This window comes from Silene latifolia, chromosome 9, assembly GCF_048544455.1.
Source record: "Silene latifolia isolate original U9 population chromosome 9, ASM4854445v1, whole genome shotgun sequence".
NCBI lineage: Eukaryota > Viridiplantae > Streptophyta > Magnoliopsida > Caryophyllales > Caryophyllaceae > Silene > Silene latifolia.
The window spans coordinates 9,067,598-9,089,411 of record NC_133534.1 but is presented as its reverse complement, the minus strand read 5'-3'; the positions used below and the strand labels follow the sequence as shown (position 1 = coordinate 9,089,411).

Sequence of the window (21,814 nt, the reverse complement as noted above, 5' to 3'; positions counted from 1 at the left end):
TTTTAGGCTAAGAAGACGCCCCTTAGAGCACGGTTGGTGATGAAACCGTCATATACCAGCCAATTAATTTCGCGCTATTAATGAACACATCATTAAGACAGTTCAAAAATAGACCCGTCCTCATTGTAAAAACAACAATGACGGTTGGTCAATACAACCGTCCTCTTATTAATAAACAAGACGGTCACTTAATAGAACCGTCTTCTTATTTTTTAATAGTGATGACCAATAATGTTGATATTCCCAAACTCCTCGCTCATTTGCCTTCCCCTCACACAGTACCACACACTATTCTACCCTAATATAACACCACCATCACCTTGACGCTGCCACCATCGCCTCTCGTTACCACCACCACCTACCTTGACGCTGCCACCACCACGCTTCGTTACCACCACCACCACCGACCCTCATAAACACCACTGCTATATCGATCAATCGTAACCCATCACCACCGCATTCTCCTTCATCATCGCCCTAATGCAGCACCATCGATCGCCTTCTTTCATCTCCTTGACGAGGTACCGAGTTACTCAAGCTTATATTGCTCACGATTTTGTTTATATTGCTCATATTTTTGTTTCTAATTGTGGGTAGTTATATTTTGAAAAAAAATACTTGCTGATTTGAGGATTATTGTGTCATATAATCTGGGAATGTCTACTGTTTTCTTTGTGGGTCGTCTCATTGAGCGAAATTATCACAAACCCGGTAAAATCTGATGATGATTAGTTCTTTTTTTTCCATTGAAAACTTGGGTTCTTTTGCTGTTAATGGCTGATTTGTATTTAACAAGTTATTGTATTCTTCCATTTCTTGTTATTTCTAAGTTGCATTATTGTTAAATTGAGTGAGTGTTGGAGTTATTGGGGATAATACTTCATTAGTACAAAAAGAAAATGAAAATAGAGAACTTTGGTATGGTGTGGTTAGCCTAGCAAGACATCATAATTTCTAAGTAGAGTTAGGTTTCAAAAGCCATAAAAATTAGCATAGTTCCTACGTCTAAAGCATCATTACAGAGAGTATAAAATTTTACATCCTCTAATTTTGTCAACACAAAGCAGATTACAGAGAGTATAAAATGTTACATCCTCTAATTTTTGTCATGCAATATAATATACACCAAGCTCCAAGCATAAGTATCAGGTAATGAATCATCTAAATCAAAGAACTTGGGGCTTTTTCGCATCAAGTAAACATAAGCTAATATCCAGAACGTGAGTATAAGTAACAGGTTATTACGAATCATCTTCCCCCGTTTCCATTCAAGTTTTACACATATAACTAAAAATCAAATTTTCTCCTGGTTGTATGGATTGGTCAATGTGAAAGCGTTCTTTATTTTCCTGCTTTTATGGTAGTACGAGTTAGTGTTCTGATGTAAGTGCACTAGGTCTAATACCTCACTTTAATTATGCCTATATTCGTGGTCATACGTTTAATTTCTTAATCAGCTGATATGTTTGTTTGTAGTCTTGTACTTAAAAGCAAGAGAGTAGTTGTGGGAGACGGAATTACATTCTACCTTTCTGCCTCTCTTTTGCGCGTGAACAACCGAAAGTAAGCAGATATTTAATTTTGTTATTTGTTGCTTGTTTTGCTTATGCTCCATAGTTAGATAAAATACGTGTTGGCTTTAAAAAGGCTCTTGCAATAGAGTACGTATTATTATCGTTGTTGAACCTGAAATTCTAAGTTAAACAAAAGCAAAGTTACTTCTTGCAAAGTTACTTCTCATTCAGTGGATATTTAATCGAATCATACCTGATTGGCTTCCTTTTTTATCTGCTGAACGGAGTCCTGCATCTGTTTCTTTGCTCCTTGGCTGCCAGTTTTCTTTTATACCAACTGTCCAGTTTGTAAAGAGTAGCAAAGAGTAGCGGTAACTTTGTGATTTATGAATACTAATTCAAATTTGAAAGATTTATGTGCAGGTTGATCGATGACAACTTAACACAAAAGAGAAAAAGAAGTAAGAGAAAAAATAGCTCTGGGTAATCTGATGACGGTACGACAAAGAGAGAGAGAGAGAGAGAGAGAGAGAGAGAGAGAGAAGCATTCTGAGAGGGGTTGATCGGTCCTGAAGTTAGCAGCAAATGCTCTTAGAGATGAGGATAAGTTAGATTGGGATAGTGAGCTGACGTTGCTGACTGGAGATTGGGCTGCGAAATTCGGTAGTTGGATCAGAATTACTGTTAAGGGACATGTTAGCTGCACGGTAGAAAGATGGGACGATGTGGATGAGCCGACAAGACAAGATATGTTGGATAGTATCAGAGTATGTAGAAAACTACTTAGTTCTTAAATTTCATTTATGTTTTCAAATACAAAAGGTTAGTTTTTATGAATATCTTTAAGTTAGCTAGTTTTTAAATACTTTGACTCATGGTCATCAGGGCATTCACAGTTATTAAGGAAGATTGGTGTCTTGGACTCTTGGTAAGGCAGGAGAGTTATGGAGAAAACGGAAGAGTAAGTTTGTCTGTGATTGGTTATATGATGAGGAGACGAGAGCTATCCAGTGGACAAACCGACCTTGTGGAAGCAGATTACACAAGATGAATGGAATGTATTTGTGGCCTCTCATACTACTGATGCATTTAAGGTAATTTTAAAGTGTTATAAAAAGCTTAAATAAATTTGGTTCCAGTTCAGGTTTACTGAAAGACGATTTTTTGTGGTGTAAAATGATGTTTTGAGGCTCCAAATTGATGTTTTTATGCTCTCAGAAGAATTTTGTGGTGTAAATTGATATTTAGAGGCACTAGTTAGATGTTTTTATGCTGTTAGACGGTTTTTTTTAGCTAATTGATGTTAGAGGTTGCAAATTGATGACACAATTTTTTGTTCTGATGTTATAAATTGATGTTTAGTTAGAGGCTAAAATTAGATGGTTCTATGCTGTCATACATTTTTTGTTATGTAAGCTACTACTATAGAGGTTGCAAATTGATGATTATACAGTGTAAAACGATATTTCTGGATGAAAAACAGGCCATTATTAGTGAGAAAAACAAGAAGAATGCGGCTATATTGTTAAGGCTATGACATATAAGGGTTGTGAAAGGGGTCGAAAGCTTGTTTTTGCTCCATATTATGAAGGGTATGTACCTTTTTATTTTCATACTACTATTAATATATTATTCGATGCTACTTATTAATACGATATGATGATTGTTTTATTTTATAAATGGTACTTCGTAGTAAACATTGGATGTTGGCTGCCATTAATCCAAAGGATAATTTAGTATATTGGTGTGAGCCTTGTAAATTTTTGAAGGATACAAATAATAATACGTTTATCTCCTAACTTATATAGTCTATGTTTTATTGTTGTGGGTTATTGTTTATACGTTGTAGTTGACCTGATTTCGATTTTAGTGTCTTATGCAGCCCTATGGGACCGTCTTATGTAGATAATGTGTCTGCTGATATATGTTGCAGATTATCAGAGGGCGATATATTAATATTATTCCAAGTGTACGTCCTTCATTTGTTTCTTTTGTTTTAATATTTACTTCATTTTACATAAATTACACGTGTAGATATGTAAATAATTGTAATTGTGTTTTTTTGGCTACTTTGTATGTAGTTAATGATTAAAGCCCAAAGACATATTCGGTTGAGCAAATTGATGAGGTGCCGAAAATTTGGACTAAATATGCATTGCAGTTTCAGGCGCGAGCGAACGAGTATCTGACGACAATGTTTTTGAAGTATTTTGGCTGAATGCTTGGATGTTATCTAGATAGCTTAATAAGTGATGGTTTGTGCATGAAAAATTCGTGTTAGTGCTTGTGTTGATAGTTTGTATTTTGGAGGTTCACGCTTATTCCGTTTTGTTTGGTTGGATATAGAGTATAAATGTAAGATTTTCTGAAATGTAGATGAATATAATATTTAAGCTTGTCGTATAGGGTATGAATGAAACAATTTCCATTTCAAAAATCTAGTTATCGGAGCATGGATGTGTGCTAAAATAGTGCGGGCTATATTCATAAATTCGCGCTAAATTGATTTGAAAAAAAAATGTATAGAAGACGGTTCCTTGACAAACCGTTGTGAAGTTGGCGCAAAAATTACGCGGGTCATATATACAAAACAAGACGGTTGAGACGCGCAACCGTCCTCTTCTTAAATGAAAAGAAGACGGTTCAAATCCACAACCGTAATCTTTTGAAAAGCAAAAGAGGACGGTTTGACTTTATGCCAACCGTCCTCTTAGGCAACGAGGACGGGTGATTTTAGGACGGTTTGTTTAAGATTTAAGGACGGTTTTGAACCATCCTCTTTGTCGGTTATTGTAGTAGTGCCTTCATAGAAATTGTTGATGAGCTCATCATCCCCAATACCGTGGTGAGGACATAGCCTTTGGAGGCCCTTGTACCTCTCCCATGCTTCATAAAGGGTCTCATCTTCTTGTTGGGTGAACCCTTGGAGCTCACTCTTGATTCTTGCGGTTCGTTGGGGTGGGAAATACTTGTTGAGAAAAGCCTTAGAGACATCGTCCCAAGTCCGAAGAGAGTCGGGTTCGCAACTTTTAAGCCATTCCTTGGCACTTCCCCTCAAAGAGTAAGGGAAAAGCCTAAGGCGTACGGCATCCTCCGTCACTCCATTGGCCTTGAACATGTCACAACTATCCAAGAACTCGTTGAGATGCTCGTTGGGGTTTTCGGTGGCTCCCCCTCCGAATTGGTTCCCTTGGACAAGTTGTAGCAAGGTGGCTTTCACATCGAAATTGTTGGCTTGAATGGGTGGTTTGACGATACTCGGATTCACCACCTTTTTAGGAGCCAAGTTGTCTCTCATAGGAACCGCGGCCATTTTTACTTCCGTTTCCGGTGTTGCAAAAGGATTTTCGAAAGCTTCAAAGACCCGTGGTTCTTCTTGAAGGTCCTCACCTTGGATTTTCTTGAGGAATCGGTGTTTCTATAAGCCCTCTTCTACGGAGTGAATTTAGTCTTCTCGCGGTTGCTTCGATCTCGTGGTCAATCGGACGAATTGGTTGACCTCTTCGAGCTCTCCTAACCATGCAAAAAGTCCTACACACTTAAGAGAGGGATTAGTAACAAAAGACTTAGTCTAAACAAGAACGAAAACAATTAATATCTAGCCGAACTCCCGAAGAATCGCGCCAAAAACTTGATGGTATCAAGCTATACCTCGCAAGTGCACGATTTTATCGTTGTACACTATTAAGGGTCGATCCCACAAGGAGCTAGGAAGACTACTAATCGTTTTAACTCTATGGTTTAGCTAAGTCGACAATAAAGGGAGAAGGTTATGCTAGAACTACTAACAACAAGGTAAAACAAAGTAAATAAGAAATAGGAGAAAAGGCAAGATAGAATAAATGGTTGTAAATCCAATAAATTAAAAACCTAAGACTCGGTTCTTCCCAAACAACTCGTAATTCCACATAATCAAATCTCTAGGCTAATCACAAGGATAGCTAGGTGAGGAGGTGACGACTCTAATTCGCCTAAGACCCCCCTCTCGGGTTCGAAATAGGACACTAGTACTACCCACCAACCCCCCTCTCGGGTTCGAAGGTCGGAATCCCTAACTCAATACCCGACTACCCCAAAAACATGCATTTTCCCAAGGTAGTCCGGTTATTTGCTAAGGTCATTAAGCCCCATCAATTCCCAGGTCATCCCACTCCCTCTCTCGAGGGTCGATTTCAAACGCTAGATTAGAGGTGTCCTACCCCGGTTCTCCCTTTCGGTCTCAACCGAGGTCAACAATAGGGTCAAATCTCGGGTATCCAAATCACAACCTAACCAACTCTCGTTGGTGGTCAAGGGTCGCAAGTCGACACTACCCAAAAGTCAACCCATAAACCAAGTCAATCCTCTAAACTACCCTCACCAATTTCCCCAAATAATTAGCCCTTATGAAATTCAATTAGCGAAATTACTCATGTTGGGTCAAACCGAGTCCTAGTGGAAGACTACTCACTAATCATGGTCTTAATTGCAAAATAAACAATAAAGATGGAAACTTTGGTCACAAACATGGTGGGAAGATGAATCTTACTACTAATCATGCAACAAATTCAACAATAATTAAGAGAGAAAGAGATTTTATCTAATAACAAGGTTAACTAATCCAAAAGGCACAATCTTTAACCAAATCAACTCAAAGATTAAGTCTTTGAGGACAACTATCCAAGGATGAACAAATGAAAGAGAAACAAAGGAAAGAGGAACAATGAAAAGATGAACAATGATGAAATCAACAACAACAAACAAACAACAACAACAATTTTAACATAAACAATCAAACAAACATGAAGGAAGAACAAAATGTAAACAAATGAAAATAAGGAGAGAAATAATACCAAATCCAAAGCAAGAAAGGAAATAGGATAGAATAAATAAGGATAAACTTTCAATCTTGTTCTTACAACCCAACTTCAATCCCCAATTAATTGAAGAACTAGCTTAATTAGGGAATGATTAACAAAATAATTAACAAAGTTTGAAACTTGAAAGGGTAAATATTCTGGATCTAGGGTTGTGTGTCAAAGGGTTTAAGGAGAGGGGTATTTATAGGCTTGTATATGATTAGGAAGAAAAGAGGAAGAAAAGCCAAATTCCGCATGCTGCGTTTTTGCTTTTGGTGGACCGGCTGCCGGTGGTCCTACCGCAAAACCGTCAAGGATTAAAAATTGCTGGCATCCGTGTTTTGCCGGTGGGCCTGCCGGCCTGGCGGCAAAACACCTTCTTCAGACTTCTTCTTATTTCTTGATGTGTGAAATGCTTAGTTGGCCATTCCGGTGCTCTACCGGCAATGAGGCCAAGCTTGTTTTTCCTCCAATTCTTCTTTTAATTCCACTTGTTGTGCTTTACCGGTGGGCGGTTGCTTGGCCTGCCGGCAAAAAGCACCTTCTTAGCTTTTCTTCAAAAATCTTGAGTGATTAAGGGTGTGTTTTGCCGGTGGCTAGACCGGCACGGCCTCTCAAGAAAACACACAGTCTTCATTTCTTCACCTCTTCTTCATGTAAAGGCAATGGGGTGCCTTTCTTGCCCCAATTTCTCCATACTTGGATCGTTTCCTACAAAAGGATACACAAGGTAACAAGTACGGGCATTGGGCACAAAATGCAAGGAAAAACACCCGAAACCGACTCGATACGAGTCGGTATGCATAAAAGAAAGAGGGAATTAGAAGTAAATTAATCGTATATCAAGAGCCTCCAATTGGTACCCTTTGTATAATTTTACAAGGAAACCCGGATCATGTTCTAACTCCAGCAGTTAGAGATGAGGTTGTTTCTGATGAAGTATTAAACGAGAAGATGTGGGAGTTTCGCAGGTTAAAAAGTGATATCTTTACATATTTTGAGCGCATTCTCACCGTGATCGAATACCCAAGACTATCAGACTTATGTGCTGGTAGAGTGTCGGGACAAGGAATTCTTTATCTCTACTTGAATGATTTGTTGACTCAATATATGTCTACCCAACCTGAAGAAATTGAGATTCAAGATCATGATGAAGATAAGGAATCGTCATCTTCATCATCGGAAGATAATTAAGTTCGGTAGTTATTTAATTATGTTATGTTTTAAGTAATAATCGTTTATGGTGTGGGTTTGGGGTTTAGGGTTTGGGGTTTAGGGTTTAGGGTTTAGGGTTTGGTATTTAGGGTTTAGGGTTTGGTATTTGGGGTATGGTATGTTTTAATTATGTTTTTATTGGTTTATGTTTTAATTATGTCAAAACGCGTTTTAAGGAATATTTTAATTAAAATATGTCAAATTGTGTTTTAAGGAATGTTTTAATTAAATTACGTTTTAAGTCATTTAATCGGATGTAGAGGATAATAAACTACAATAATCGGATAAATAAAATAAAATATAAGGTACAATAATCGGTCAAATAAAAGCTAAGATCAACTCGCGAAATCGCGCCATACAGATAGCTGATGTCGATACAGGCCATTATAATGAGTTACGCTTGCATCATGTATCCAACAAGGGGCTATTGGCGGCATAGGTGACAAGGGGCGTACCCGGAGCCGCAAATAGTGGTTTCCCGCATGTAATACCCATAAGACACCATATGGGGTACGTACTCCGGGAGGGGAGGGGAGGGAGGGCTCGTAAAGGCAAATAAGTATAACTATCATTCCAATGTCGCTGACCTTCTCGATCGTCAAATGCAGAAATACAACATATCACCCAATTGTACATCGTAGCATAACCATATAGATCGAAACCGTCCATCCAATGACCCGAGCCACACGGTATCTGATCCATAAATGTAATTCTAGCTACCTCCGCATCAAATCTCCCTGGGCCATAAATATGATCACGGTAAACGGGACTACAGATTTCCCTAAGTAAATCTGTTCTAGCCATCGTGAAATGAGATTGGTCACCCCGAACAGCATGTGAGATAACTCGAAAACCACAATGACCGTCTCCGGAAGGATTAAACCACGCTTCTAAATGCTCGTGAAACCATGAAGGCAAAAATTGATGATAAGGAAAGTACCTCCAATGACCAATGGTGTAGTCTACCTCAAGAGGTGCGCAATACGATGTGCCGAAACTCCCCGTACTCGTGGTAGCAGTGGTAGACGGTGTACTGGGGCCCGTTTGAGTGGATCGGGGTGTACTAGACGGAGTAAAACGAACCGTCGGAGTAGAACGGGGAGTAGACGATGGAGTAACAGGAACCGTCGGAGTAGAACAGGGGGTACTAGACGGAGTACGTTGGGAAGACGCGTTTCTTTGGGGCGTAGCACTGCCTACTCGAACCCGAACCCGTGCATGCTCAACGGCGGACGAATCTCTACGAGTTCCCCTACTCGGACGTCCTCTAGGGTTCTCGTTCACCCGAGGCTCGTTTACATCCTCCTGTTCCGGCTGTATCTGAGAGTAAAGGGCATCGAACATGGATGATCTCATACTCGGATCTGCATTCCGAATTTCATCGAATAACTCCTCCAATCGATCATCGTCACAAGTCGGCATTGCCTCCGAACCATCGTACTCCAACTTCCTCCAAAATGCATGTAACACATCAACAGGGACCCGAGATCCGTTTCTAGCAATGCGATGAAGTGAACAAGCACATAACAAACCAAGTGTAGTAGCCTTTACACAACCGCAATCGATCATCAAGGCATCTTCCGTCATCTTGGCACCTCTTTCGAATTCTTCACGCAATTCACTGATGGCATTCTTTGGTATTTTATAGGAAAGTCTGGAAAATAATCGCTGAATCCCCGTCAACCGCCTCGATCTAGATAACTCCAACAAGTGTCGGATCTCAACATGTTGCGTTTCCATCAAAGAATGAAACCGAATCCAGATGCTATCAACTGCCAGTTTCGCGCTATTCAGCCATCTCTTCAAATTCGCATGAGCCGACTCAACCCGGGATGTAGAAGTGTTCTCAAAATGAGTTATCTTGTTCGTTTTATACTTGGCCCATTTTTCCAAGTGCGGGAACCATTGCCTCTCAATATAAGCCGCCACTCCCGCCCATTGCCTTGCCAAATTGCCCCACGCCACATTAAACTTATCTTCAGTCTCCGCCTCGACAACCGCTTTAAACAAGTCATAACTTATGTGCTTAGCCCAACTATCCTGTTTCGTGATATCAAGTGTTTTCGTCTCCACGTTAGAATATATATGCCAAAGACATAGCAAGTGAGACGAATCCGGAAAAACAGTGGGAATCGCGTTCAACAAACCTGCCTCGCAATCAGTAACAATAGCATTAGGTTGAACGACATCATTGAGAAGGGCCTTCAGTTTCCGTAGGATCCACAGATATTTCTCCTTGGACTCATGCGTCACAAGAGCATACGCGATGACAAAGCTCTTCCCGACGGGTGTGACTCCAACCATCTCAACAAACGGAAGACGGTATTCATTTGTCTTGTACGTGGAATCGATCAGTACCACATAATAGTATGATCGAAACATCTTAACGGCTTCTGGATGAGCCATGAACACGTGGGTTAGCTCATCGGTCTCCGATCGTGACCCAATAATGAACGTACTTATCTTTGAACCGCAAGTGCTAACATCTCACATTGTCTTAGGTTTCTCCCATCTCTTTCCTCGGCCCTTAATTTCTGAGAACGATTGTAGATTTGTCGCCGATTAGGTCTTGACTTTTCCGGATTCCGCTGATGCAAACCCGCACTAATAATTGCCGGTCTAACGTGAGCTCTAACTTGGGCATCGATATAAGCCAACTCCTCGTCATCAAACTTTGCAAAGTATCTGTCGCCGTCACAATACAACGTTAAAGCATGATTATGAAACCCAGATCTCATCACAAGCTGCCACTTATTCTCTTCTAATTCAACAACTTTCATTGAAAATTTGCAATTGCACCACGCGGTAGCGGTGCTACCCCTCATTAAAGAATCGGCATCCTTATTTACGGGACCTTTTCCACCCATCCGACAAACAAAATAATGTTGTCTCAAATTCGTTTTACGACCAACTTTCTTGTTGCTTGCTCTTTTTATACCAAACCCGAGTCGGAGTCCGATCTCATATGTCCAATTAAACACTTGAATACTAGATGCAAAGAACAAGCTAGTCTTAAAATGATCTGAGTAATCAATACCGTCTCCATCGTTAATCACCTGCGCACGCATTTCGATAAATTTGTTATTAATTAATTATTTGCTACGGAACGAGTCGGAGTAAATAAAAAATAATATAAAAATAATACAAAGACGGTAATAAGTTATTTTATACAAAACGAGTCGGAAATATTAAAGATAAAAATTTAATATAAAGACGGTAATTAATTATTTCAATTGTTTTATAATACAAAGACGGTATTTAATTATTTTATACACAACGAGTCGGAAATATTAAAGATAAAAATATAATATAAAGACGGTAATTAATTATTTGAATTGTCGGAAACTATAAAAAATAAAAAAATATAATACAAAGACGGAAATTAATTATTTTATACAAAACGAGTCGGAAACAAAAAAAAAAAGAAAAAAAAAATACACGGTTTGGGCCTTGGACGAAAGGATTTTTCGTCCAAAATTACCAAACAGACGAAAAAAAATTCCTTCGTCCATAATGGGCCTTGGACGAAGGAATTTTTCGTCCAGGGCCTGGTATTGACGAAAAATTCCTTCGTCCAAGGCCCATTATGGACGAAGGAATTTTTCGTCCAATACCTGGTCTGGACGAAAAATTTCTTCGTCCAGGCCAAGTCCGTGTAATTTTTTTTTTTTTTTTTTCAATTGCTTTTTCAAATAAATCCGTCACAAAATCTATCATAATTCCGTCTACATTCATGGCATCTATCCTAATTCGGGATTCAAACGATAATAAAACATAAATTTTTAACAAAACTAAATCGTAAACTAACCTCGTTACTAGCTTCATTGTTGGAATCGTTGTTAAAATCGTTCCCGTTCATGTTGTTAATTACAAAACCCGACTTCTTTTTTTGTTTGAAATATTTTAGTGAGACGGTGACTTGTGTTTTAGTGAGACGGAAATTGCATTTGTGTTTTGAGACGGAAATTGCATTTTGGTGAGACGGATATGGAGTTATGATATGGAGGGCAAACTTGGAAATTTACGTTAATTGTCGACGATATTTAGTAATTTGTCGACGACGTATAGCAGGGCCCTTATTTTATGGCCAAAGGTACACTAGCATTAAATCTGATAACCCAACCACTAGACCTGGCAAACAGATTGGGTCGTGTCGTGTTCGTGTTCGTGTCAACTTTAAACGGATCATCAGTGTTCATGTCGGGTCGTCTTCTATGGGAGTACGCCTTAAAAGCGAAAACGGTCCATGACCAAGTAGTGCAAGTTACGGCAAGATCCTGGAATTGGGAAGAAAATAGTTTTCTTGACGGTTATCAGGTTATTGAGAAAATTACTCCCTATGTTCTAGTGAATAATTTACCTTTATTTTATTTTGTGAGAGAAAAATAAAACAAATGTAAATTATCCACCATTTCCACTAGCCAATCTTATTCGCCAAGTTGGTAAATATGCAGACATTTCTGCTACAACTATTTTGCTTGTACTCCGTAGTAAGGAAGTTGAGGTCTTTGAGATGGTGATTGGAGATAAAGTTGAGGTATCTTAGTCCTTAAAGGTGACATAAATGAACTTCTGCAAGGCATAAAAAAAGTCAGATGAATGATGTACATCTAATACTAAATTACTAATGGCATTATAAAAACTAGGGCTGTAAATGAACTGAACCTGCTCGACAAGCCCTCGGGATCGGCTCGGTCAAAGCTCAACTCGAGATCGGTCAAACTGAGCTCGAGCTCGGGCTCGAACTAAGCTGAGCCCAAACCGACCCGAGCTCGAGCACACTAAGGCTCGGCTCGGGAGCTCGTTTGAGCTCGTTATTTTTAAAATAACTTAATATTTTTCAATATATTTACTTAAATTGTATCAATTATAAAATAAATAAATTAAAATATTAGTTTATAAGATAAATTACATAATAATTGTTATTATAAGCTAACAAAAAGATAATATTCTCATTTGAATTTGAATTTTTAAATCAAAAATTACGTTATAATTAAAAAAATGGTACGCAAACAAAGCTCGGGCTCGGGTTCGGGCTCGTAAAATATTATATGAGCCGATCCAGATCCCTGATTTCGATAGCTCGGGTTCGGGCTCGAACTCGATTTTTGCAATATGAGCCGAGCTCGATCATAGGTAAGCTCGAGCTCGGCTCGGCTTGTTTACACCCCTACATTATATTAACTACAAACATCCATCAATACAATAATTTGTTCAATTACTGAATTTAATTACAGAAAGTCAAGATTTTTCTAATAAACTTTCAAGATATAAATTCAATATATATCTTCCAGTGGAAAGAACATCAAGCCTTTTTTCACTAGGTTCATACTTGCCCTTCCGGAGTTGGTACCGGTGAGTTACGCTTGAGATGGTGTATGTTTGTCCTTCAATTGTCACGCTTTCGCCACATTGAAGATTCTACCAAATACATACAAGAGCAACAACTATATGAGTAAATGGTCAATCATGAGTATAGTTGAAATCAAAGGATAATAACATCCGAAACATAACAAACTATTGAAGTCGAGCTCAAATCTTAACAGTACAATAACTTCCGAAACATAAAATTCAGGATGCCCTGTCAAAGTCCTGAATTTATTGTTGAAATCGCTTTCATCTAGTTGGGTCAATAGTCAAGGATTTAAAAACTAGTCCAAGGGTCACATTGATCTGGTTAAAGATTTTATCGCAACTGTTTCTTGAGGCGATATTGGTCTTTATGGTGCAAAAACAGAAATCATGCAACAATGAGTGATTTGCAATCAACTGAAACCTATGTTTCGAATCATGACGGGTACAGCATTATGCAAGTGATCATATGATAGTTTACATGAACAGAATAATAGTGCAGGTAAACATGACAGGCATGCATGATAACCTATGTTGGCTAACATTATAATTTATAATCCAGGCCAACCACAGACAAGTAATATCCACCATTAAAAAAATATGGCAGCGATGATCGCATTTTCTAATAGATCAAGAGTTCAAACCTAGCCTCTATTTTCCGCGGCAAGATTCACCACAAAGGCACAAATTATAAGGACAATCACCGAAGGATAATTCAGTTTCTTCCATGAGAAAACTGTGCAGTAGAAAAAGCCTTTAGATTTGACATGCAGGGAATGGATACTAAGAGTGCAATTCGCCGATTCCTGATTCAGGTTAGCATTCTAGATCACAAATTCAAAAGTTCAATACGAATTGGATTACAGGGACGTAACACCACCAAGAGACCTTAATACATTACACCAACACTCTACTGAAGAGCAAACAAATAAATAACAGGAAAACTTGAATCCGAAAACCCTAACCAAAAGAAGAGAAAACTCTGATTTGAAACTTAAAGCTCTAATAATCCCAAATGATCATAACCCGTTAAGTGTTTTCCTCAACTAGAGCACACAGCGGTACACTAGTGGTGGGTCGGTGGCCATGTTAGAAAGAGATATATGCTGCTGCTTTACAATTGACATTCTTCCCACAATGAACTAAAGTCGCTAAAATTGTCTCGTGCAAAAATATTTTACTCGACACTCAACAACGAGTTTTCAAGCATATACCATATACAGAAAGGAAGTGAAGTGCTTCGGAAAATATACACCGTTACAAAATTATGATATTGCTATAGTAGGCTCTTCTAACCAAGGGTCCGAGGAACTAGTTGTGAAGCTTACAAACTTCTAGGTTGTCCTTATAAGTTATAACTGTTTCAAGAACTTCACTTCCTCACTCAAAAACGGTACTCTCGTTGCAAAAGATCTAAAATCTTCACCTAAGTGTCTGCTAATCAACCCAAAACCACAATGCACAAGCACAAACTTCTATCCATAAACTCTTTTCCCTTGACATTTTCCATACTTAGGTCAGTTGGGTGTCCAGTCCATTTCATACCAACACCAATTTTCAGTTAGTAATAGATCACCCATGTACACTCTCCCTCCAAAAATCCTTAATAATAGTGCCCGAACCAGACATAAAATGGTGTAACGGAGGGGGAATTCATGTAATTAGACCCATCCAGGCATTCATTACACTTAGATCACCAAAAAATCAACATGTACTCCATCTGTCCCGGTCATTTGTTATCTTTTTCCATATTCAGGGAGTCAAATTACTATGGATTAAAGCAAATTGGTAAAAAATCAAAAAGTTAAACTAAAGTTTCGAAAAATTTCCATTTTTCAGGGACGAGTGGGCGACCATCCCTGCAAGCCCCCCTAGTTTCACCACTGCAATCATTTCAATAAACCATTTTACTTTATTCCATCATAATTCCGAAGCGAACCACAATAACCTTGTTCATAAGCAGAAAGAAAAAACAAGAATAATAATAATAAAAAAAAAGGGGGGAACTGACCAACGGAAGACAACGTACGCCAAGATGTTTAGGAGGAGGAGTGATCTCAATAACTTTATAAGGGTATTGCTCTTTTTCCTTTTCTCTCTTTTTGCATACAATTTGACCCACATTTCCCTACAATTTTAACCCTAATATTAGTATTCTTATTATATAATTTAATTTGATCATCAAATCAAAACAATTGAAGATTTGAAGCAATTTAGCTTATTATAATGTTGATGATATAAATTGAAAGAAGAAGAATATTAAGAAAAAGATGAAAGCATGAAGTAATACCTTGGGTAATGGAGACAAGCTTGACCACGCCATTGATGATGATGATGATGATGTTTTGTGTTTGTAGCCTCACAAATTTGGGGAATAATAATCTCTGCTAACAGTGGCAGGAGATTGGAGGAGAACAAACCAAAGCCAGAAAAATAAAATATTGAGGCCTCAACTTTTTCTAAAACTAGTTTTAAACCCGTGCAAAAAAATGCACGGGTCGTAATAGTAGACAATATCGTCAAGTCTTAATTGCTTGTAATGGAGATCGTTATATAAAGTTGTCCATAACTAAAGACCGGCTTTGGAAGATACATGCTCCCTTGAGATAAGGATTTACCTTACCTACCAATTACAAAACTGGCTTACACATAAGTTGTAGAGTTTATCATAGGAAGCATTTATGTCTTTTCATCCTCGACGTACAACAGCAAGATTAATACAAATCTAAATGTTCTTCCTTACGTCTATTTTTTATATAAAATTTAATCCAGAGTATTATAGGTCCGTAGCAACGTAACAATTTATAAATAGGTATTTGATTTGATATTTTTTTTTACTGTATACTGACCAATTTTATGCTTTTACAACTAATGATAAGATTTTTGCAGTACCAATGATTTTATTAGAGCATAATTGCTGGATATTGCGCAACAAATTTGACAATTTTTAACAATCAACAAAATCATTTATATTAGATCTGTTTTTTGCTTTTTATTAGCACTAATATTTGTTTGAAAACAAATCGTATTGTTTATATTATAATTTTATATGTTAATTTATAATTTTATAATCATGTATGATCTTATATTAGCAATATTTATGCAACGTAATGTACAGTATAATATATAGTTTTGTAAAGTTTGTATTAAATGAAATCATAAGAGGTGAGAAATTAATAACATGGGAAAAAAAGAGTAATTAAATTTGACATATGAACATGGGGAGTCCTACATCTTAAAAAAAAATATATGTTTTCTTCTTCAATTCCCTAAAAAAGAGGAGCCAATAGAATTCCTCTAAAAAACTCCCCTTTTATACTAGGTAGATTTTTGTTACTATTATTAAGTTTTTTATTTATTTTATTATGTATTATACTAGGTAGATTTTTGTTACTATTATTAAGTTTTTTATTTATTTTATTATGTACCGAGTAATTTTTCTTGGATGACGAGGGAGTTTGCAATGCAATATTTTAACGAGGTGCGCAGTGCATAAACTCTCAAGGCTATTTATTAATTGACTCGTTAAAATTTCGTTCACCTAGAATGTAACATAGCAAACATGTTATTTGAGTTTTTGTGTAATTTAACAAAACTGCAAGGAATAAGGTTTTTTCTTAGTTAGCTACGAAAAAACGCTTTCTGGTACATGGAGCCTGTTTCGCTGAACTCAATATATAACCACAACAAGAACCACAACAAATATATATACAGTTACTGCGTAATAATTATTGGCTTAGGCATCTGGGGAATTCAACAGAGATTATACAAATAATCTGGCAATTTTCGCAAACACAAAATCTCATTGAAGACCGGCACTATCCGTCACAAGCTGAAGACGGATAGTGTCCCTCTCACAAGATGCAAGTGGCAATATGTATGGGTGCTCCATTTTCCCTCCCACTTGCCAACCCACTTGCTTTATTGTGAGAGGTCTTCAGCTTGTGACGGATATTGTCCGTCACAAGCAAGACGCTTTGGCAAACACAAAATAGCAACCAACAAACACAAGTGAGAAAGTGCACAGTTAGATTTATCAGAATGAAACTGTAAATAGTTTACACTGATGTTCTAGTAACATGCTTAATGTTCCTGATAGCAGGATCAGGATTCAGAATGTTGGTACAATTAACAAACTAAGCTCCATTACTAAAGTTCAAGGCACGAGTTCACTATCAATTCTCCACCAGCAAAAACGAAGCGAAATCACAAGGTCACTAGAAAAGCTAGTTTGGTGTTCTATAGTCCTAACAAGCTCAATAATACATCAAAATAGCAAAAACAGCAGCTCTTTTTGCGACAGACCCACAATCAAGGGGTCCTTTTGGTTTCCGGCAGCTTTCCGGTGTATGCCCCACATTATTACCGTGAGTAAGGATGGTAGCGCCCATTTGGCGCTGCACCACCAAATCCCCCTCTTCCGCCACTACCGCCATACATGGAACCACCACCACCACCACTGCTGCTACCACCACCATACATGGAACCCCCACCACTGCCACCTCCTCCATACCCACCTCCAAGGGATGAATCATAACCTCCACCATAACCACTGCCACCAGCGGCACCCCCACCATAACCTCCATAACCTTCGCCAGGACCACCATAACCGCTTCCCATGTCGTAACCTCCTCTACTATAGCCACCACCGCCATAGCGGCCTGAGTATCCATATGAAGATAGATCTCCTCCTCTGTAAGCTCCCATGGCACCTGCACCTGCACCCGTACCACCATATCCTCCTCCATAACCACCACCATATTCACTTCCTCCATATCCGCCATATCCACCAGCTCGGCCACCACCATATCCTGCCCCACCACGATAAGGGCCACCAAATCCACCGCCTCCATACCCTCCACCGTATGTATCATTGCTGAATCCACCACCACCGCCACCATAAGAAGATCTAGAATCATTGTAACGTTTTGCAGAAGGCGCTGGAGGATTCGGCTTCTTGGGTTCTGCCTTCTTGATTTCCACCTGAATGCACGAAAAATATTAAGTCAAGAGATCAAAACTCCACAAAGTTTCATATTCAGGCTATACCTAACCCAGCAACAAACATTAGATTCATATTCACCTGAATGTACAGATGGCAATTTATCCACATTTTAAAATACACACAATTAAATAACAATAACTATGGTACTGATCAAAGTCTACCAGAACCCAGCTACACTAAAAAGAACATAAACAAAATGATCCATTAAGGTACTACCTTGGTCCCAGCAAACTCGATCCTGTTTCCCTTGGACAATAGCTCATCAACAGATTCCTCAGAGTCAAAAGTAACAAAACCAAAACCACGAGAACGGTTGGAAGAGTGGTCTCGCATGATTTGATGCTCTCTTACTAGTCCGAATTTGGAGAAAAAATCACTAAGCTCATCTGTGTTTCATGTAAATGTAAAAGTGTCATGACATCAGAAGCATAATTCAAAAAAAGGAACAGAAATTAGGACGAGCCACAATAGCAAGAAGTAAATTGTATTGACCTTCAGTAACCGAAGTTGGAATTCCACCAACAAAAATCTTTTTGGTTCTAAAATCCTTTGATCCAATAGTTCCTTTGGGTATAGTTCGCTTGATTTCCACCTGAAATAACAGAAACATACCATAAGCAGCCTGAATAAATGATATGGAAACCAAAATTTTACTATGACTCAACTTTTTTCCATTTGGGCCTCACTCTTCACTTCTTAATGATCCTTACCACTCCAAACACTAGACCAATAAAAGACAAACAAGAAGAAACATGCCTAAGTAGAGGAAGAGTCGAACATTATGTATAAAGCATTTCGTATGACATGAATCATTTCAAGCCTTTTTTTCCCAAAGTCTATCTATCGTCAGTTTTGCAAATATTTCAAAATTATTATATCTGTGTTTAGAAACATGCCGACCATATCGTCATTTTACAAGCAAGTACATGTGTCTAAAAGTCATGCCAAGTCTAACACTCGGATATGTACCCATGTACAACAGCCATACCAAGTTTGAGTAACACAAACTAGTTCATCTATTCCAGAGTTCAATTCGTCCTCATCAATACGGAAACAATACAGCACACACAACATCCAAACTAGTTCAAATATATGACAAAAATGTTCTTGAGTTTCATCAAATAAAAATGCAACAGAAGAGAAGAAGCTATGATTTCAGAGCATACAAGTGCAAAACAGCCTTCATCACAGGCTCCATAACTATTCCTGAGTTATTTCTATCTTAGGCCAAAAATTCATATCTATAAATCACTTATCCACTACAACGAAAAAGGACACTATTACAGTATTGGACTGTGCTACATCAACAGAAATGTACGTACCTGTTTTCCATTTATGATATGATTCTCCTCAATGACTTGATCTACCACAGAAGGGTCTGCATAAGTAATAAACCCAAACCCCCGGGGTTGTCCTGTCCTCCGATCCTTCATAATCACGGAATCGGTGATTTCTCCATACTTACCAAAATGCTTGACAAATTGTGCTGCAGGAAAAATAGTTTTTGTAAACAACCAGGCACTTTGGAAATGATGTATTCCTATAATCTTACCAGGAACGGCAGTAACAAACAACTAACCAGAAGTTGTCTCCCTAGCTAAACCTCCTATGAATATCTTTCTGCAATTACATGTTCACTATGATCAGAAACTTGTAACTTCAAGATGTACTTAAAGTGCATCTCTAAGAAAAGCTAGACTTGAAACATTTGAGACTAAATCAACACTACGAAGACTAAATAAACAGCGATGCATCTAAGATTTATATCACTAAAAACTATCTAGTATTCCTTTTTTCCTTTGAGCTTGAGTTTATTGTGAACGCACACACAACATCCTCTCCTCAAGAGTGTGAATACAAGAAAAACAACCACTATTGGCCCTATATTGCACATAACAGCACAACAAAAAGTATAAAAATTCTTGACAATATGCCCAAGAGGCGTGTAGTAATAATGTAATACAAGCACAATTGGTATTCTTTGCACCAAATCCCTTCTATCTTATCGGCATTGAACATCAAAAATACACACTCCAAATCAAACAAGCAGAAACAATTGCGAGTCATATCAATAATAGAAGTACAAATTATTTAAAATTCCGAAATCAAATGCAAATACTTGCTAAGGGAGGCTTGTATATTTTTAAACGGGTTGGTTTTACAACTAGTTCCTCACTAATACTGATCATGTTTCTTGATGGGTGGATCCGTTTTACACAATAACTGAATAAAACCGTCTAAATAAAAGTTGATTAGTCATCTAAAACCGCCTAACCAAACAACATTACCAATTAATCCAATGCAAGGAACATGAGAATGAGCAATTTCCCACATATAAAAAAGAAAACGCCGGTTTAAATTGACATAACCATTAAGATTGACATGTCTTGCCAACGACCTATCCCATAGGTAAGCATTAAGATTGACATGTCTTGCCAACGGCCTATCCCAATTTAATTCCAGCATCATCATATGAAATTAAATTCTCTGTTCCAATCCTTCAAAATCAAGAACATAAACCTAATTAAACTAAATAAATTTCCATGAAGAACAGTTTACACCAAATCCCTTCCATCTTATCGACATTGAACAGGCGGCTTCACACGAGTATATTTCCCAACGGCTTGGTTTTATAACTACTCTATTAGTACAGGTCATGATTTCTTGGTATTTGGATCGGTTTAACACAATATTCGTGTAAGACCACCTTATAGTAAACTAACTAAAAAGCAAACATTACCAATTAATCGAATACCAGGAACATGACAATGAGAATTTTCCGACATTTAAACAAAAGAAAAATACCGATTTAAATTGACATAAACATTAACCTATCCCAATTTAATTCCGACAGATTCATATGAAATCAAATTCTATGTTTCAATCAATCAAAATCAAGAACATGAAGTAATTAAACAAAGCAAATTTTCCATGAAGAACAGTCAAATACCGTTCTTTACTTCTTTTATACATAGACACCGGCGTATTGACAGTAATAAAAGAGTATTTTACCGTCTCACACTATAAAACGGTCTTATTGGGTAATTAAACCGTCTCGCACTGTAAGACAGTCTTATTCTAAGTCCTAACCATTGAACTACAAATAAGTGACAATCAAAAGCGAATTCGTACATAATAATTGAAATATAATTAAAAGAATAATTAAAATAATAGAAAAGTAAAGAAGGAAGGTACGAACCCAGGGCTAGCGCCGTCGCCGGAAAGAGGATGAGGCCTATCGTCAGAGTCATGGTGATGAGAAGGCATATCGCGAACGGCGTCGTTTTGGTCGGCATCGTAACCGCCTTCATAGTTGTTAATGGCTTCTGCTTCTCTCGACTCCATTGATTCCGCAGAAGAAAGCTCGAAAGAATATCGAAGAGAAGAAGATGACGGAGAGAGAAAAAGAGGAGTTTGAATGCAATGAATGGTTGAAGTATGAAGATGTTAAAACCCTAGATCCCGTGGGTTGTCTTGCCTTGGGTGACTCCTTTATAGATTACCGACTATATATCACTTTTTTATAGTCAGGACTTATGGTTAGGAAGCGCAAAATTGACCCGACTCGTACTTAATCCGATGTCCAAGTAAAGGACCCAGGCTTCTTTTTGTAGCCCAAATTAAGCCACCACTATGACATTATGACCCAGTCACCCACTCAAAATTGACACGACTCGTAGTAAAGAGTCATGATCAGTCAAAGTTTATTTTGATAACTCTCTCCGTTATGGACTTAAGGTTAAAAAGCGCAAAATTGACGCGACTCGTACTTAATCCGATGTCCAAGTAAAGGACCCATGCTTCTTTTCGTAGCCCAAATTAAGCCACCACTATGACGTTATCACCCAGTCACCCACTTAAAATGGACCCGACTCGTAGTAGAGATTCAT

The 21,814-nt window shown here is 38.0% G+C and overlaps 2 protein-coding genes, 1 long non-coding RNA gene and 1 other non-coding gene across 8 annotated transcripts; 2 read left to right on the top strand and 2 right to left on the bottom strand.

Moving 5' to 3' along the window:
• Positions 1–208: 208 nt before the first annotated feature.
• Positions 209–3,917, top strand: LOC141599018 (uncharacterized). Of its 5 annotated transcripts, none has more exons than XR_012523698.1 (7): positions 209–521; positions 1,477–1,563; positions 1,938–2,281; positions 2,400–2,608; positions 2,998–3,106; positions 3,385–3,483; positions 3,596–3,917. It is a non-coding gene; the product is annotated as an uncharacterized LOC141599018 (long non-coding RNA). The 5 variants fall into 5 exon arrangements; XR_012523700.1 differs by having other exon boundaries at positions 1,926–2,281; positions 3,448–3,483; XR_012523697.1 differs by having other exon boundaries at positions 1,926–2,281; positions 3,397–3,483.
• Positions 3,918–4,351: 434 nt separating this feature from the next.
• LOC141603177 (small nucleolar RNA R71) lies at positions 4,352–4,458 on the top strand. The gene has a single exon (XR_012525071.1). It is a non-coding gene; the product is annotated as a small nucleolar RNA R71 (small nucleolar RNA).
• An 8,037-nt stretch (positions 4,459–12,495) lies between these two features.
• LOC141599017 (uncharacterized) lies at positions 12,496–15,384 on the bottom strand. Its single transcript, XM_074418884.1, has 3 exons — positions 15,210–15,384; positions 14,931–15,047; positions 12,496–12,988 (listed from the first exon to the last, which is right to left on the bottom strand). Exons 1-3 carry the CDS (start codon positions 15,240–15,242, stop codon positions 12,809–12,811), a joined length of 330 nt encoding a protein of 109 aa, XP_074274985.1. The 5' UTR covers positions 15,243–15,384; the 3' UTR covers positions 12,496–12,808.
• Positions 15,385–16,931: 1,547 nt separating this feature from the next.
• LOC141599016 (uncharacterized) lies at positions 16,932–21,420 on the bottom strand. Its single transcript, XM_074418883.1, has 6 exons — positions 21,124–21,420; positions 19,504–19,544; positions 19,247–19,410; positions 18,417–18,516; positions 18,141–18,310; positions 16,932–17,902 (listed from the first exon to the last, which is right to left on the bottom strand). The coding sequence occupies exons 1-6, from the start codon at positions 21,267–21,269 to the stop codon at positions 17,282–17,284; spliced, it is 1,242 nt and encodes a 413-aa protein (XP_074274984.1). The 5' UTR covers positions 21,270–21,420; the 3' UTR covers positions 16,932–17,281.
• Positions 21,421–21,814: the final 394 nt, after the last annotated feature.